The 15,573-nt window shown below is 40.0% G+C and overlaps 1 protein-coding gene across 2 annotated transcripts; it reads left to right on the top strand.

Moving 5' to 3' along the window:
• Window positions 1-1,551: 1,551 nt before the first annotated feature.
• ttc38 (tetratricopeptide repeat domain 38) lies at window positions 1,552-15,438 on the top strand. 2 transcript variants are annotated; one of them, XM_034878405.1, is made up of 14 exons: window positions 1,552-1,660; window positions 2,259-2,336; window positions 3,227-3,308; window positions 4,969-5,140; window positions 5,909-6,082; window positions 8,038-8,113; window positions 8,654-8,773; window positions 8,915-8,974; window positions 9,196-9,234; window positions 10,066-10,147; window positions 11,134-11,299; window positions 13,419-13,578; window positions 14,692-14,765; window positions 15,120-15,438. In XM_034878405.1, the coding sequence occupies exons 1-14, from the start codon at window positions 1,631-1,633 to the stop codon at window positions 15,205-15,207; spliced, it is 1,401 nt and encodes a 466-aa protein (XP_034734296.1). In that variant the 5' UTR covers window positions 1,552-1,630; the 3' UTR covers window positions 15,208-15,438. The 2 variants fall into 2 exon arrangements, with proteins under 2 accessions (XP_034734296.1, XP_034734297.1); XM_034878406.1 differs by lacking the exon at window positions 14,692-14,765.
• The last annotated feature ends 135 nt before the right edge of the window (window positions 15,439-15,573 follow it).

Here is a 15,573-nt window from a genome sequence, read left to right as displayed (position 1 = left end):
CGGTGGCTGGTGGCCGGTGGCTGGTGACCGGTGGGAGGTGACCTGTGACCGCTGGCTGGTGGTCGGTGGCTGGGGACCGCTGGCTGGTGCCCGGTGGCTGGTGACCGGTGACTGGTGACCAGTGGGCGGTTACCGGTGACCGCTGGCTGGTGACCGCTGGCTGGTGGCCGGTGGCTGGTGACCGGTGGGCGGTGATCGGTGACCGCTGGCTGATGGCCGGTGGCTGGTGACCGGTGGGCGGTGACCGGTGGGTGGTGATCGTGGCCGCCGCCTGCCGGCAGACCTGCGAGTTGCGTCAGTGTCCACTCTCTCTGTAAAAGTAGAGATGAGTAGCGCGCGTCCGTGGTCCCAGCTTCAGCTTTATACAGGACGCGCTCCGAAGATTAAGTGTGACGATATTAATGTAGCGATATATTCCCAGATGATATAATGGCAGACTGGTCAGAGACCAATACATTCATGATTCATTTTCTTGTTGCTTATCCTTCTCTAATAAAGGACAGATTGTGTTACTCCTTAATATGTAGGCTAATGTTTTTTATTATAGCTTACATTGGTTTCATAACCTTCTCAATTAGTCTCCCATCCCTGGACCAATAACGTGGCCCATATACAGTACGTATGTAGTGTAGTGTACGTTCATCACATCGGGAACAATGCAATGGTTCTTAATCTTTTTATTTTGGTGCGGTCACTTGTCAGAAGAATAAACCATGAATATTCTTTTACAAATGCTCACAGCGTGTATTGAAGTCACTTACTTATTTTTCTAGTTGTTGTCCCTTTCTGATTGTTCTGTATGAATATTAATTGTAGCCTAGAAAGAATTAGATATAGCTTATAGAGATTTGTGCATATGGTATAAAACATGTTCTCACGTTGTGAATACGGGTTTGAAATTAAGCCTAAAGTCCTTAAAGGGTCCATTTCCCGAGGAACATTATTCCCTCTGCTCACTTTTAAGGCAAAGGCTAAATACAATACATTTTATTTATATAGGCGCTTTACGTGGTAGGTTAGTCAAAGACCCTTTACAGTAAAACCAGCACATTTATCACATGAAAACAGAAACATGAAACTAGCATATTTAAAGCAATTAAAACACAGTGTAGCCTACAACTTTGTAAAATGTGGAGTGACTATAGCCTAAGGAGATATTTTTACACCCTACACATTCACTCGGTCCGTTATGGTCTGTTCGTCTTTTTCTCTCCGTTTGATAAGAGCCGTATTTCCCTTTCTGCATATTAAATCCTTCACCTCCTCGTTAGTTTCCATTTAAGCTGCTGCTCATTGGGTGAAACATATGGCGCATGCGTCTTCTTAATTCTTCATCAGTAAATCTGTGATCGATACCGTGGTCTATGTGAGAGAGCCGTGAACGTGCACTTATCCCAGCTATCTACACCTGGCTTGACATAGCTTCACCTGGTCATCCTGGTTTGGCAATCGTGCAACCGATTAAGCCGCGATGAGCAGATCACACTAAGTCAAGCTGCACTTTTTCACTTATCTTGGATATCTTGATTCTACTTTCGTGCAACAGGCCCCCGGGTCTTCTCGCTATTGTTTTTTTTACTTGACCCAGCTCCAGTGAGTCGTTGAAAGTTTCGAGAGGTCAAAATCTAAAATGATGGCTTCAAGTTTCAGGGACTGCAAGGTGAGTAAAGAAGTAGCTAGCCTATATCATAAAAAGAGAATCATTTCGGCAAAGAATTGTTCAAAAATTACGGACTTTCGGAATTGATAATATTACAGTTATGTTAGCATAATGGACCTTACAGTAAACTGAAACGAACCTATCTGGAAAATATGTCGATGTGGGATAACTGTTAGCTTTACGAGTTAACCCAAAATACGCATTCATATGTCTGAATAACTTCTCTCGCGCCTGCACACTAACACAGAACGTTTAGGGAACGTTAGTTTTTGGTTATCTAAAGGTTAGTTCGATGCAAACCAAAAACTAACGTGTAGGGAACGTTCCCTCCGGGTTATAACGTTCACTAAACGTTAAGAGAACCCACCAACTGCAGTTGGTAACGTTCTCCACCTTCACAACGTTCCCGTTTGGTTGTTTTTTGTTGTTCCGAGTTTTTGAAGTAGCATAAACGGTTTTGCACTTTTTTTGAAGGAGCTGCCGTTTTGCAACGTTAGTATGCTAACATTGAAACCCGTTTATTGAGTGACGTGTGCACACATTTTGTCACAAGCCTCGCACTGATATCCAATATTTATATTTGTATCCTAATCTACAGGCATGGCTCGAAGGTGGTCTTCCATTGTCCACCAGCAGTAATGAGGCTTGCAAACTATATGACGCCATACTTACTCAGGTAACGCTTGTCCTTCCACTAAATGCATCACTCCACATACACATACACACAAACTGTGATATTGTCTGCGGACTACTGCATCTACAGTGGTTTGAGAAAGTGTACACTACACAACCATGCTAAAGTTGATTAAAAAGAGGAATAAAAGAACACCTTTTGGAAATTGATCTATATTCCTAAATTTATTTTTTTTTAAGGAAAATCCAACCTTTTAAGGACACCACTTTTCTTTGTGAATGAATAATATATATATATATATATATTAAATAAATGTTCTTTCTTAAAATACAGGGGGCATAAGTATACACACCCCTATGTTAAATTCCCATAGAGGCAGGCAGATGTTTATTTTTAAAGGCCAGTTATTTCATGGATCTAGGATACTATGCCTCCTGATAATCCCTCCACATCATCACATACTCTTCACTATACAATGAGACTGGCATGGTTTTATTTCAGTTAGCTTAATAGTCGGTTTGATTTGCATTGAAAGATGGTCTTATGGAAAGTTCCCTATGCCTATACCCTGGTGAAGGGTATGTGATGATGTGGGGGGGGGGGGGATTTTAATTCCAAAGGCCAAGGGAACTTTATCAGGATGCATAGTATCCTGGATCTATGAAATAACTGGCCTTCAAAAATTAAAAATCTGCCTGCCTCTGTGGGAATTTAACATAGGGGCGAACAATACAATACATTACAATACATTATTCATTCACAAAGAAAATCGGTGTTCTTTAAACGGTTGGATTTTCTCGAAATTTTAAAGATTATTTGTATTCCTCTTTTATATCAACTTTAGCATGGGTATGTAAACTTTCTCGAGCCAATGTATATTAGTGAAAACAATCAAATTAACATCTCAACATCTCAATTTTGTTGCCTCCTAGTATGTGAAATGGCGGAATGATGAAACCTTGGGGGGATTTGAAGGATGCATTTCTGCAATCCAGGAAGCTGACCCTAACTTTGGTAAATGGATATGTGGTCAAACATTATTCCTTTATTTTAATTAGCCTTTTACTTGGGTAAGTCATGATGAGACATGCAAACTCGTGTAGAAGCAAAATGAACAAACCCATGTTAAAAGTGTAGAATTATATAAACAAGGAAAGGATGAAGCCTGGTAACAGTGCTAAATATAACCACAACTAAAATACCCTAATTAAAAATGACTGTGACCCTCCATACTTTAAATAAACAAGGTCAATTTCTCAAAGTCCATAAAAGCATGTCATCTCCCATGCTTTAAGGTTATTAAACTATTAAAAATTAGGTTAAATACACTGAGTAATCTAATCAGATAAATAGAAGGGACTATAGCCTCTAAAAAGCAAAGATCCCGCTCAGCTAAACTGACACTTTCCAAATAAGCATTTTGATATGTTCTAGTTTAAATAAAACATAATTGCACATAAAGCACAGGTGTAATTAGTGACATAACTCCAGGCTGCTATCCGTTTTTGGGGAACCAGTTCCAGGATCTGGTATTTTGCAAGCCAACTCAGTGGACTGACTTGCTGGGACAATTAATGGAACTCAAGCATAATTCATATAATTATTTACACCCGTGCTTTTCCTGCTATCACGAGTCTCAGCTCAAAACGAAACATTAACAGATTTCCCTAACATTAGTTATTTGTAGTTATTTATTCAATCTCACTAAAACAATTAATTTTAATTTGTTTTATTGTCACATCAGAACAGAGGAACATCAAATATATTAAAGTTGCAATAAATTAAATGTATAACAATCCAAACTTAAGATATGGAACTTAAACAATAACAGGGACGCTGTAGTGCGCCCTCTGGGGGAAAAACAGTGCAACGGCGACGCTCATAACATGGTGGACTGTCCGTTTTATATTTTTTAAATATTCATTTATCAGAATCATTTATTTGTCATTATAATAGATTCTGATGAATAAATATTTTATCCGCCATTATAAATACAGCTAAATTGGGAAATGCCTAATTTCGGCCGATATATCGGTCGGGCTCTACTTGTTATCAATGCTATGTAGATGCTGCTGTTTATCACCATGTGTTCAGTTTGAGCTCTCATGAGGGACTTCCTGGATAAATAAAGGTTAAATAAAAAAAAAAGTGTTCATGTAAATTAATCAAGCCGTTGTGCAGATTCAACAATTATTGTTGCTCCTGAGAATAACAGAAAATACAGGATAGGACCATTCCAATTATTTTCTGTAATGGTAGCATAACAACAGTAAGTTGAGGCCATTAGGTTTAGGTTGAATTATCTGAAAGATACTGAAAGGTCTGAATACTTAAACGGAAAGCAATTGTCTTTGGATAGAAAACAAAGCATTTGTCAAACAGTTTTTGGAATTATTATTAACTTTTTAACCACATACATGTTGGCTCCTGCTGCAGAAATGTTGCCAGTGAGCTTGTTTAAAGTGTAATGCGTGACTGGAACATCTCGTTAAAAAATATCCTGGAGCTCTTTTAACATGAACTTTCTTTCATTAGACAGAAATTGAGAGGCTTAAGCAGTAAAGTCAGTTACGTCTAGGTGGGCCTTTCCATACTTGACTTTGCACGTGTGCTCTTTTCTAAATTGCACTGAAAGTCCAGAACAAAAGACCAGTGTTATCTGTTTTCCCTGTAGTTATGGGCCATGTGATCAGCACGGGGCTGGAGTTGGTGTCAACAACGAGCTCCACCCGTCTGAATGAGCGCCTGGCCAGTGCTGTGAGGCGAACAGTGGAGCTGGCCACCAGCCAAGATATCTCTCCCAGAGAGAAGCTGCATGTCAAGGCTGTGGAGCTCTTTTCACGTGGGTAAGATCTAGAGCTAGTTTGCAAAAGGGAATACAGAGGGATGAAAAATAATTTGCTCTCACGAGGGCCAGTTACCAAACAGTGTCTCAAGCCTACAAGTGCTCTTTAAAGTTGTATGAGGGAATCCCAACATGCATTGCTGTTTGTCACACAGGGGCATTTAAAGACCGTTCTACCATTGTCTGGGTGAATACTTGATTCTAATTGGTCTTTTGGTTTTTGGTCTCATACTAAGACGTTCCTGTGAAACTGTCTGTTTACTGTTCTATTATTTTGTAAAAGTTTTTTTTAGGGGGCATTTTTTTCCCCTTTTATTAGATAGTGACAGTGGATGGACAGGAAAGGTAGAAAAGAGACGGGGGATGACAAGCAGCAAAGGGCCACAGGTCGGACTCGAACCCCGGCCTCTGCAAAGGACTCGGTCTACATGGTAGGCTTACTGGTTGAGCTAGAAGTTGCCCCCCCAGCAAGAGCAAAGAAGAGACCTCACATTGCGATTAGATCAATTGTACAGCCCTAGTGCCAAAGACTTCTGTAAATTGAATCACAGACTAGCAAGTTATATTTGTATTCTATCTGCAGTGGCTCATTTCCCATAGGATGGTATGCTGCATTATTGAAAGGACCATAAGTTTCTCAATATAATATTGTCTTAGAGGATACTTGTGTTTTCCGAGGGCCTCTGTTCCCTCCTTTCAGCACAAAGCATATTGATGTGCTAAACTCATTCTGTTGCCATTCATTAACAGTGACTCATGGTTCTTGCAGACTTTTTCCCAAGGCCTGTGATTTATGGGAAGACATTCTGGTTGATCACCCCACCGATATGCTGGCTCTCAAGTTCGCTCATGATGCTTACTTCTACATGGGAGCCCAAACCCAGATGAGGGACTCTGTGGCCAGGGTGCTGCCCCACTGGAAACCCCATATGCCTTTGTTCAGGTACAGAAGACGGCTTACATTGCAAAGAAGTACTTTGGATTAGGACATCGGCAATGACTTCCCAAATCGATTCTGATTCACAAGGTCCCTATAACATTTCTGATTTGGTACCAACATATATCAATTAGGTTAGGGAAATATCAGTTACAATACCATTTTGTTTGGATATAAAAGAGATTCACAGAAAGTGGTTGTAAATAATACAAGCAAGATGCAAGCCTCATATTTTTTTTACATTAAAAGATTTGATGCCCAAAAAGTTTGCTTATAGTATATATTAAAAGATCAATTTCGGGATATTATTCATCAATATAAGATTACTCAAACAAAGATCAATCGTAACCCACCCCTGTTTCGCAAAACTTTATAATAAAGATGCACCTATTACAACCGATAGTGGCCGATTCCAATTTCATATTTTCTTACCACTTTAAGCAAAACACAAATATTTATTTTCAGTCTTTTCTTTAATAGTACATTTTGCAAAGAACATTTTTGAACAAATAAAGTAGAACAATATAAATTACTCTTGTTGTGGGCAATTCACACACATCTAATGTGCAATGTTACGGAAGAACAATTTCCTTCTTTTCACATCCAATGCCAAACTAAACAAATTTGATATATTTAAACGTCTGTATGTATAAAAACGGGTAATGGCAGTCAAGTAATATATAAATATCAAAAATGAAATAAATATAACCTTGCAGTATAAAGATATTTCTCAAAGTACACCCAGGCCTGTTTGAACGTCAACAGTAACGTTACCTGAAAACAGCGTGTAGTTCCTTTTTTAGCAAGTTTGCTCTATTTGTCATTGTACATACATAAATACTATGAACAATACCAACGGGCTCATCTGCTAACGTAACTGATACCTTAAAACAATCTAGCAAATAGACGGTACCCTAGGGTGCTCTGATCTGGAACACATGATTTAACGGCTGACCGTTCGCCTGAGATCAGTAGAGCAGACGGCTCATCTGCAGAGCTTTTATGACATTTCCTAAACAGCTGGTGGAGCGGGAGTGCTTGTGCACATGTGATGCTGTTGTGCGATGATAAACATGCGGCGCCTGAGTGCATTAGGCCAATCATAGCCGGTCACCTGAAAACCGGCCAATTCCAGGCACCAGCCGGTCAATCGGTGCATCTCTACTTTATAATCATATGAAAATGAATTGGCTTAGTTAAATATGTAGTGGGAGTGAAAAACAATAGAATACATTGGGGCGTGATATTTAAATTACGATCATTTCCTGCCACTGCATTTATCAACGTACGACCATTATTACGTTCTGACTGGTGTGATACCAACGTTTCATGAATCCCACGTGAAGCCTGTCTCAAGAACTGTGCTCATATCTGCGCTGGTTTCTATGTTAGGATGATAAATGAGGGCCGCGGCGTCTTTCAGTTGAACAGTCGGCACACAACCTACCATGTGATTGTGCACATCCACACAAAGCTATGAAAGTACTAATATTTCGAAACGTACATGTTTTCTTCAAAAGAAATTGCTTCTAACACACTAAAGAATGAATACTGTTGATCTACATTACCTTAGTGTGATACCATAGTGTGTACAGATTATTATAATTGCTTGTGGGTGAATCCTGCCATGCAAATGAGCTTCTGTGTTCCATTAATTGTCTAAACGCGGCCTTCATGCAGATGTGTCAATTTGGCTGCGGAGGGGAGTACCAGCGTTAGTCTGCGCAGCTACTGGCAAATAGTTTTGTAAAAAACTAAATATTATTCTTTCATGACAATATAGGAATGTGCAGAATAGGTTTTAAGGAAAAGTCAGGGCAGGAGGGGAACATTTATGGCCAATAGCCATTGCTGTTGCTTGAGGCACAAAACCAATGAGGCTTTTCATTATTCTTGATAAACTGCATAGGGGAGTAAAGGTTCCTACCATTCTGTGTTTCATGTGTGGTTTGTGCCCTCAGCTATCTGAAAGGACTGTATTCCTTTGGTCTCCTGGAGACTCGCCTCTATGACCAGGCTGAGAAAGTAGCCATGGAGGTGAGATTTTCTTCTCCATTATGGTCTGTTGTACACGCTTTAGTCATTTTTGTAAATGGGTGGTGCAGGCTGTCTGTTCCTGCACTGGTTGTGTCAGTTCAATCCAGCAAGTAATTTGCTGTCGAACACCAAAATAACTCACGCAGCCCTCAGGGGCTTGACTCTCCTGGGCTGAACAGGTGATCCAGACTTCATGAGGCTTCATGTGAAAAGGGATCCTTGTACACATCTTAGATGAAACAAAAGATAGTAATTGAGACTCGGGCATGCAATTATTTTATTTTATACTTTTTACTTCTGGTGTGAGAAATGCAGCATTGTGCCTTCATGGGGCGACTGTGGCTCAGTGGTAGAGCGGTTGCCTACCAATCGGAAGGTTTGTGAGTCAATCCCACCAACCTAGTTGCATGTCAAAGTGTCCTTGGGCAACACACTGAACCCTGAGTTGCAATCTGATTATGCAGCCTCGGCCACAGTGTATTAATATATCAAGAACAGTTACATTACATCACATTCACACTGTTGAACTCTATGTTGCAGGGTCTGGCTCTGACTCCAGATGATGCTTGGGCTGTCCATTCTGTAGCCCATGTTTATGAGATGAAGGCCGAGGTGGACAAAGGCTTGAAGTTCATGGAAAGTAGAGAGAAAGATTGGCAGGTACAACCTTTCGTTCTCAGCAGTGTGTTTTCTGATTAATTTATTCTGGAACTTGTACAGGTTGTTAAAGCTTACTGAATTAAATCCCAAATTGAAAAACCCCTTGGAAAAAAATTCAAAATGTGTGTTCTTTAATTCCAGGTATCTGACGTGCTGGCCAGTCATAATTATTGGCATTGGGCTCTATACTTCATCGAAAAGGTAAAGATTATAATGAGTTTACTCAGTCAAGCGAACAGTTGGCAGTGAGTGTTTTTGGAACTTGTATTTATGATATCCTCTCCCCCGGGGAATTTGAAATCTGGAGTTGATTAAATTTCAATATTATCTTTGCATCTGTGCAACACAATGTATCAACTCTGCTTATCTCTCAAGCATGGAGTTATGTAAATTCATCTTTCTCACCTCTTTCTCCTCTACAGGGGCAATACGAAGCTGCTCTGCAAATATACGATTCTCAGGTTGGTTTGCATCAAAACAAAACTAATGGTGTATCTGTCCGAGCACATACTGTACACACTCAGTACTTTCAAGAGTCCTGCATGTACCAGCACACATTCAATGTAGACCAAAAGCAATGGGTTGTTGGGTCTGTCTTAATTGAAAAAAACTGAAAAATGGGTTTGAATATCCAATTTTTCTTTTTTTCCGCGTTGACAAATTAAAAAATTGGATCTTTAAACAGTTTTTCCAATTTGCCGTTTTTATTCAAAGGATCTGAAATTTAGAAAATGACAAAATTGCGTCAGGGCTCCAATTATTCACTATGCAATGATTCTCTACCTCTTTCAGTGTTTGGTGTTTTTTGCCCCCAACGTCTCCTTCCAGGCAGGACGGCAATGGTAACGGTTAGGGTTACGTTAGGTTTAGCAGCCTGGAAGGCGACAGTGGAGGAGAAATACACACAAAACATTGAGCCCCAATTGTAGAACGTCATTGTAGTATTGAATAATAGGAGCCATGACGTATTTTTAGAATTTTCTAAATTTCTGACCCTCTGAATAAAAACAGAAAATTGGAAAACTGAAAATTGAACTTATAAGTGTTACACGGACCTTGTTTCTTCTTGTGAGTCAAGAAGGCAATTGTGTGAAAATGAAAGTAAAATCCATGTCAAGACCCATTTTTTGTGAACGTTTTAACTGTTCACATCAGGGGAATCCAGCAAGACATCATTTTGTCTTTTTTAAATTATATTCATTCAGCTGCATGTGTCTGCAGTGTTCACAGGTGTAATAATAATGAATAAAAGTTAATAGTTATAATAATGGTAAAAGTTTGTTCTGTATTAGGTATTCAGACGTTGCAAAGCCACAGGATCCATGTTGGACACTGTAGATGCCTGTTCAATGCTCTGGCGACTGGAAATGGAGGGTAAGATACAGGCTAATATGGGAATACACAAGGTATCCTTGGCAATGTAATCACTGTCTGCTTTTCAGGAAATTGGAAAGGGAGTTTGAGTCTTACAGCCCATTTATCACATACAATGTCTTGGATGCTGCGATGGCAATTCTTGGTCAAAGAAACACTTTTAGGACACACTTGTCTTTCTGTAGGTTTAGTCATTTATGTGCATTTATGTGCAGACTCAAATCAACACATGTATGCTAAGTGCATGTACTGTGTGTAATGAGGGAGGATAGCAGTGAGAGTCTGTTATTTGTCCGTCCTCTGGGTCAAGCATTATCATATCACAGAGACACGTCTGAATAGTACAGAGTACATATTCAATGCCATACATGAGTCACCTAAATAAAGGGGTTACATGAATCATAATAAATGATATATATGATATATTAATGTGTATTGGACTATTATAACATTCATCCTTTTTTGCATTTTATGCCTACTAAACATAATTTAAACAATTTTTCATTATTAAAAAAATGTAAATGTAATGAATAGTCCAAAAATGTAATATAATTAATTTAACTATTTAAAAACAGATACTATTCAACTGTATACTGTATTTTCAAAGGTATAAAAGTGTTTTTTTTTAAAAAACAGATTGCCATCCCAATGCAATCAATTTGATTAAAACTCATCAAAATTACACTGATTGGCCAGATGAAGATGCTGTTGTCAATGTGTTGCTTATTGGCTGAAGGCCGACTGCAATGTCTCATCTGAGATAATTTAAGATAGCATGGTCTTAAATTAAACTGCTAATGAGGTGAAATAATATCATTTATCACACAGTAGCTCATTAATCTTTACTAAAAGTGCTGTCTTGGTAACAGCTGGAATTTGCAGAACCTCTGACCACTTTTTAGGCATTTTAAAATGTGTCTTAGAATTTCTGGCCTTTATGTGGCTTTCCAGCAACATTTGTGCGTCTGTGATGGTGAATGTGTCAGGTGTGTGCGTGAAGGACCGTTGGCGAGAGCTGCTCCAGGTTACACAGCCTCACACCGATGATCACGTGACCTTGTTTAACGACATGCACTTCCTCATGGCGTCGCTGGGAGCTAAAGAGAGCGTGACATCTCAGCGTCTGCTGGAGGGCCTCCAGGAGTTAGCTAAGTAAGTTCCGCACCATTTCTTCTCTACTATGCTCTCAATGTTACATAAAAGCCACACAGGCTTATGTAAAACGGAGACAGAAACAAGGCTGAGCGTCAGATGGCGAGGTCGAGAGCAGATGCAGCCAGAATAAAGAATTCAGAGCTGCAGTCCATCTCAGAGACCAGGGTCTTCCCTCTTTAGCAGAGGTACCAGCATCTGCTGCCTCTGTGGAGTTGGGCGGTTTACAATGTATTCTGCCATCCCGACCACGGACATTCTGTGCTCTCCATTATGTCAGGCGTACAGCCAACAGAAAAGCCGCTGCCACTTAAAACCGGTTATTTTTTCTGTGTTGCGTAATATAAACCAAGTTACAAGACTCTGGGAAAGATGCCCCTTCAGGGAAAACGTTAGCCTGGTCCTGCCAGACTATGGTACATTTCATTAGTACAGAGAGTCTGGCCTTTCTCCATTGACAAGTGTTAACTTCCTTGAAGGCGGGTACTCTGAAGTTTAAAACTTTTGGATCTGCCCCAAGTCATTCTGGATCTGCCATAACCAATTGATAACGTTTGGTTGTGACGTTGGCTTAGCCTTTGCCAACTCCTTCATCACTGACGAAGCGAGCTGGGAAGCCAAACTTTTCCCGAATCCCGTTCACTATCATGGCCACCAACAAAATTCAGCAAAGATTGTTCTTGCTCGGGTTTCACTTCTTGCCACAACTTTAGGCATCGCCACAACGGACTGAATGGCCATAACCAAATATTTGGCTGTAGAAAACCCAACAATATACCGCAAACCCAGATGTAGTAATGAAGGACAATTCAAATTGAGCAGAAGTAGGTAGAAAGGCAGAGCCAGATTAGGGAAAAGCAGCTCTTGAAAGTGAAATCCCAAGTAAGATTTAGAAATGTTCTCTTAAACACAGCTCTACTTGGAATTATCAGGCAAGCCATGGGGACACGTTTGAGCTTTGTATTAATTTAATTCCATCGCTCAAATATTTACCGTAGCACGTTTACTACCTTGGTCGGAATAGTTTTACGTGTTTCATACTATAATAATAATATTGAAGTTTACTATAATGTAATGTCACATACTTCCACTTACATTCAAAGGCAGTGACTCTAAACAGTAGCTAATCCAAGAAAAGCCCCACAACAGTGTTGAATCTTTGACCTTACAGAATTATCATTTTATACCACATACCATTTTTTTGTGTATCCAATATCAGTGTATCATGTACTACCATTCCCGTGTGGATGTGATAAGATCTCTGTCTTTGTTGTCGCTCAAGGTAAACTCTTTGTGAAACATGAACAAACAATGAATGCCACAGGACATTTTCTGTTTGACAGTCAGTAATAACAGAACATAAATAAACGACTTTAACGTAGATTTTCTTCAGGGCTTTATTACTTGGTATCGGATCGATGCATAAACTCAAGTACTTCCTAATACCGATACCAGCGTATAGTATTGGTGTCGGAACATCTCTAAAGCGAATCCTACTCAGGTGTTCAAGCTCTTCACTGTTCAGTAGAGTAATACTCACAATACATCTGTCCGTCAGTAATAGAAATAAACCAACCTGGAGATTTTTTGTTGAAATTAGTTTTGGGTTTTTAATGAAGGGAATGACATGCCTTGGTTAGCATCATTCACAGCTTTCATTGAATTAACCTTTCCCCTATAGAAATGACAGGAGCCTAGTTGTGTGAAGTTACCTATAAATCCTTGTTGTCCTGTATTGTTTGTTAAAGTCCTGTTTATTGTTCATTTAACCTGTTTGTTCACAATCTCTAGTATCACATATTGGATTTTAGAAGATGCATTGCCTTCTATTTTCCAGAAAGAACTCCTCTCAGAAATTGTTCACTACTGGTCTCACATATGAATTTAATAAATATGCATGTTGCTTTGGGGCATTTCCTCATCTGTGAAACAGTTAGGATAGTGGTGTATATAGATTAAAATATGAAATAACAAAACAGAATAACATGTATATGCTGTACATTCCTCAACAAATGAAACCTCGTCACTCCAAAAACCTTTGCTGTCCCTGCAAGAGATTTTTCCGGCTATACCAAGAATTGTAATTTCTCTTGTTATAAACCGCTCCTTTCCTTCCCAGAGTTCCAGGGGACAATCGGCAACATCAGCTGGCAGGGACTATAGGTGTTCCAATGTGTCAGGCCATTATGGAGTACGACCAGGGCAACTACAATCGCACTGTGGAGCTACTGTACCCTTTACGCTACCGCGTGGTAGATATAGGTGGCAGTGATGCACAGGTAAGGTCCCCAGAAATGGCAAAACTTAAAGCAAACAACAAAGGAAATCAAGTCCAAACCAAGCAGCCGTGCTCTTATGCGTAGTATGCGCAAAAGCATACATCCTTGAACTTTACTTTGACTTTTTTCTCTTTCTATATCATTGATCACATTGTGTTTTCTTGAGTAAAACAGAAGTTCCGGTTAGTTTAAAAAAGGCGGGAGATGAACACTCTGCAAAAGAGCCAAAGCCTTTCTGTTCATACTACATCGTTTGAGTGTGTGGAGCACAGTGCACCAACGCATGAATAATGAATTTGCGATGGATGCTGATGGACTTTGTTGTTTGTGTTCAGAAAACCTTTCCCGAAGGTGCAGCAGTATAAATGTATACAGTATTGCACAAAAGGGTTTAATAGACTATACAGTTTTTCCCACAGTAATTTGTGGCGCGGGGGGTGGGGGGGACTTCATACGCAACCATTTTTATACAGCTTAGTGGTTGTTTCAGCAAGGTAGATAGAAAGAAATAGAAATCTTTAGCCAAATAATCACAAGTTCAATACCACTTACCTTATAATTTTTAATTGGGTAGCCTGTCTTTGAAGTAAAAAAAAGTAATTCTACAAAGGGAGGGAGAAAGATCAATTAGGAATTCTCAAAGAAAGCTGGCTTGCCCAGGGCCAGGCCAGCTCAGCTGCGTCTCCTCCCGTCCCCCTGTCTCTACCTACCTACACCGGCCCCCGCACCCTGTCCCTTCTCCCCTTCTACCTGCATGCACACTGTGCGTAGTTCTGCTGCACTTTCTGTAGAAAAGTTGCCAGGTTTGTTGCTAGTCGCTAAATCTAGCAACAAATTGGCTAAGTTGGCAACATTGTTTTCATGGAGACAGATGCTGTGGGCAAGGAGGGGAGGGGAGTGTGTTTGTGTGTGTAGAGGGACGGAGAAAAGGTTATGCAGCTGAACGAATGTGTTTTTTAAATAGCATTAAAAATAAAATAACGAAACGCAATGTGTGGAGGCCGGTGTTGATTGTGTGGCGCACTGCCACGAATTAACACTGAACTATATATACATTGTTGGGACAGGGTTGTATTTTACCATTTTATTTCTACATCTGTCCACTGTTCACAGAGGGATATCTTCAATCAACTGCTCATTCATGCAGCCATTAAATCGGAGAATAAGCGCCATCAGAAACTAGGAAGGTAATGCACAACAGGGATTTTAGGCCAAACAGAATGCTTTAATCTTCTCCAGTTTCAGTGCTGTGCGTCTTCAGTGTTTGTATGTGAAAGTCTGCTGAGAGATTATACGAGAAAACAGGAAATTCTTGCACTATTTGAAGCCCCGGATTTCATCATGATACAGTGTAGTTGCTGTTGGGGCTTAACTGAAGTTTTCTTTTGTCTTTCCATGTTCATATAGAACAGAAGCTGCATGATCCCATTATGTAACCAACATCCCCTGTCTGTACACCATGTTTCTGCTTTCATTATTGATCAGGTTAGCCTCTCAACTTGTCTCTCAAAATCTGTGTTCATGTCTTTGTATTATTACAGATGTCTTCTGGTGGAGCGTGATGCCATGAGGCCAAGCTCTCTTCTGACTGAGCGGCTGATGCAGAGAGCCTTGGCTCTTCACAGCTAGACTGCATTGCAAGGTGCACAGAGCGGTTCCCACGCAACAACCGTCAAACAACACAGTAATCTGATATGCCAGTGTTTAGCTTTAGGAGCCTCCTTTCCCAACTGGTAGAAACATGGCACTGGCCAAGACCTCTCTTTTCAATATAGAGCTCAGTGCTCTATTAGATTTGGGACCTTTTTAAGCTTTGTAAGTGAACAAATCTGCACATTTCACAAGATCATGAGCTTATATTAAAAGCATGTTGCTAATTTGCGTGATTCAAAGCCTTAACTTTCATCGTTAATGTGAGTTAATTTAAGCTAACATAACTGACATCAATCACTAATTAATCACTAATCAATATAGAGCAGCGTCATTTTCTTCTTT

Source organism: Etheostoma cragini, chromosome 8 (assembly GCF_013103735.1).
Source record: "Etheostoma cragini isolate CJK2018 chromosome 8, CSU_Ecrag_1.0, whole genome shotgun sequence".
In the NCBI taxonomy this organism is placed as follows: domain Eukaryota; kingdom Metazoa; phylum Chordata; class Actinopteri; order Perciformes; family Percidae; genus Etheostoma; species Etheostoma cragini.
The sequence above is the reverse complement of the archived record's forward strand: the minus strand, read 5'-3'. Positions and strand labels throughout refer to the sequence as shown.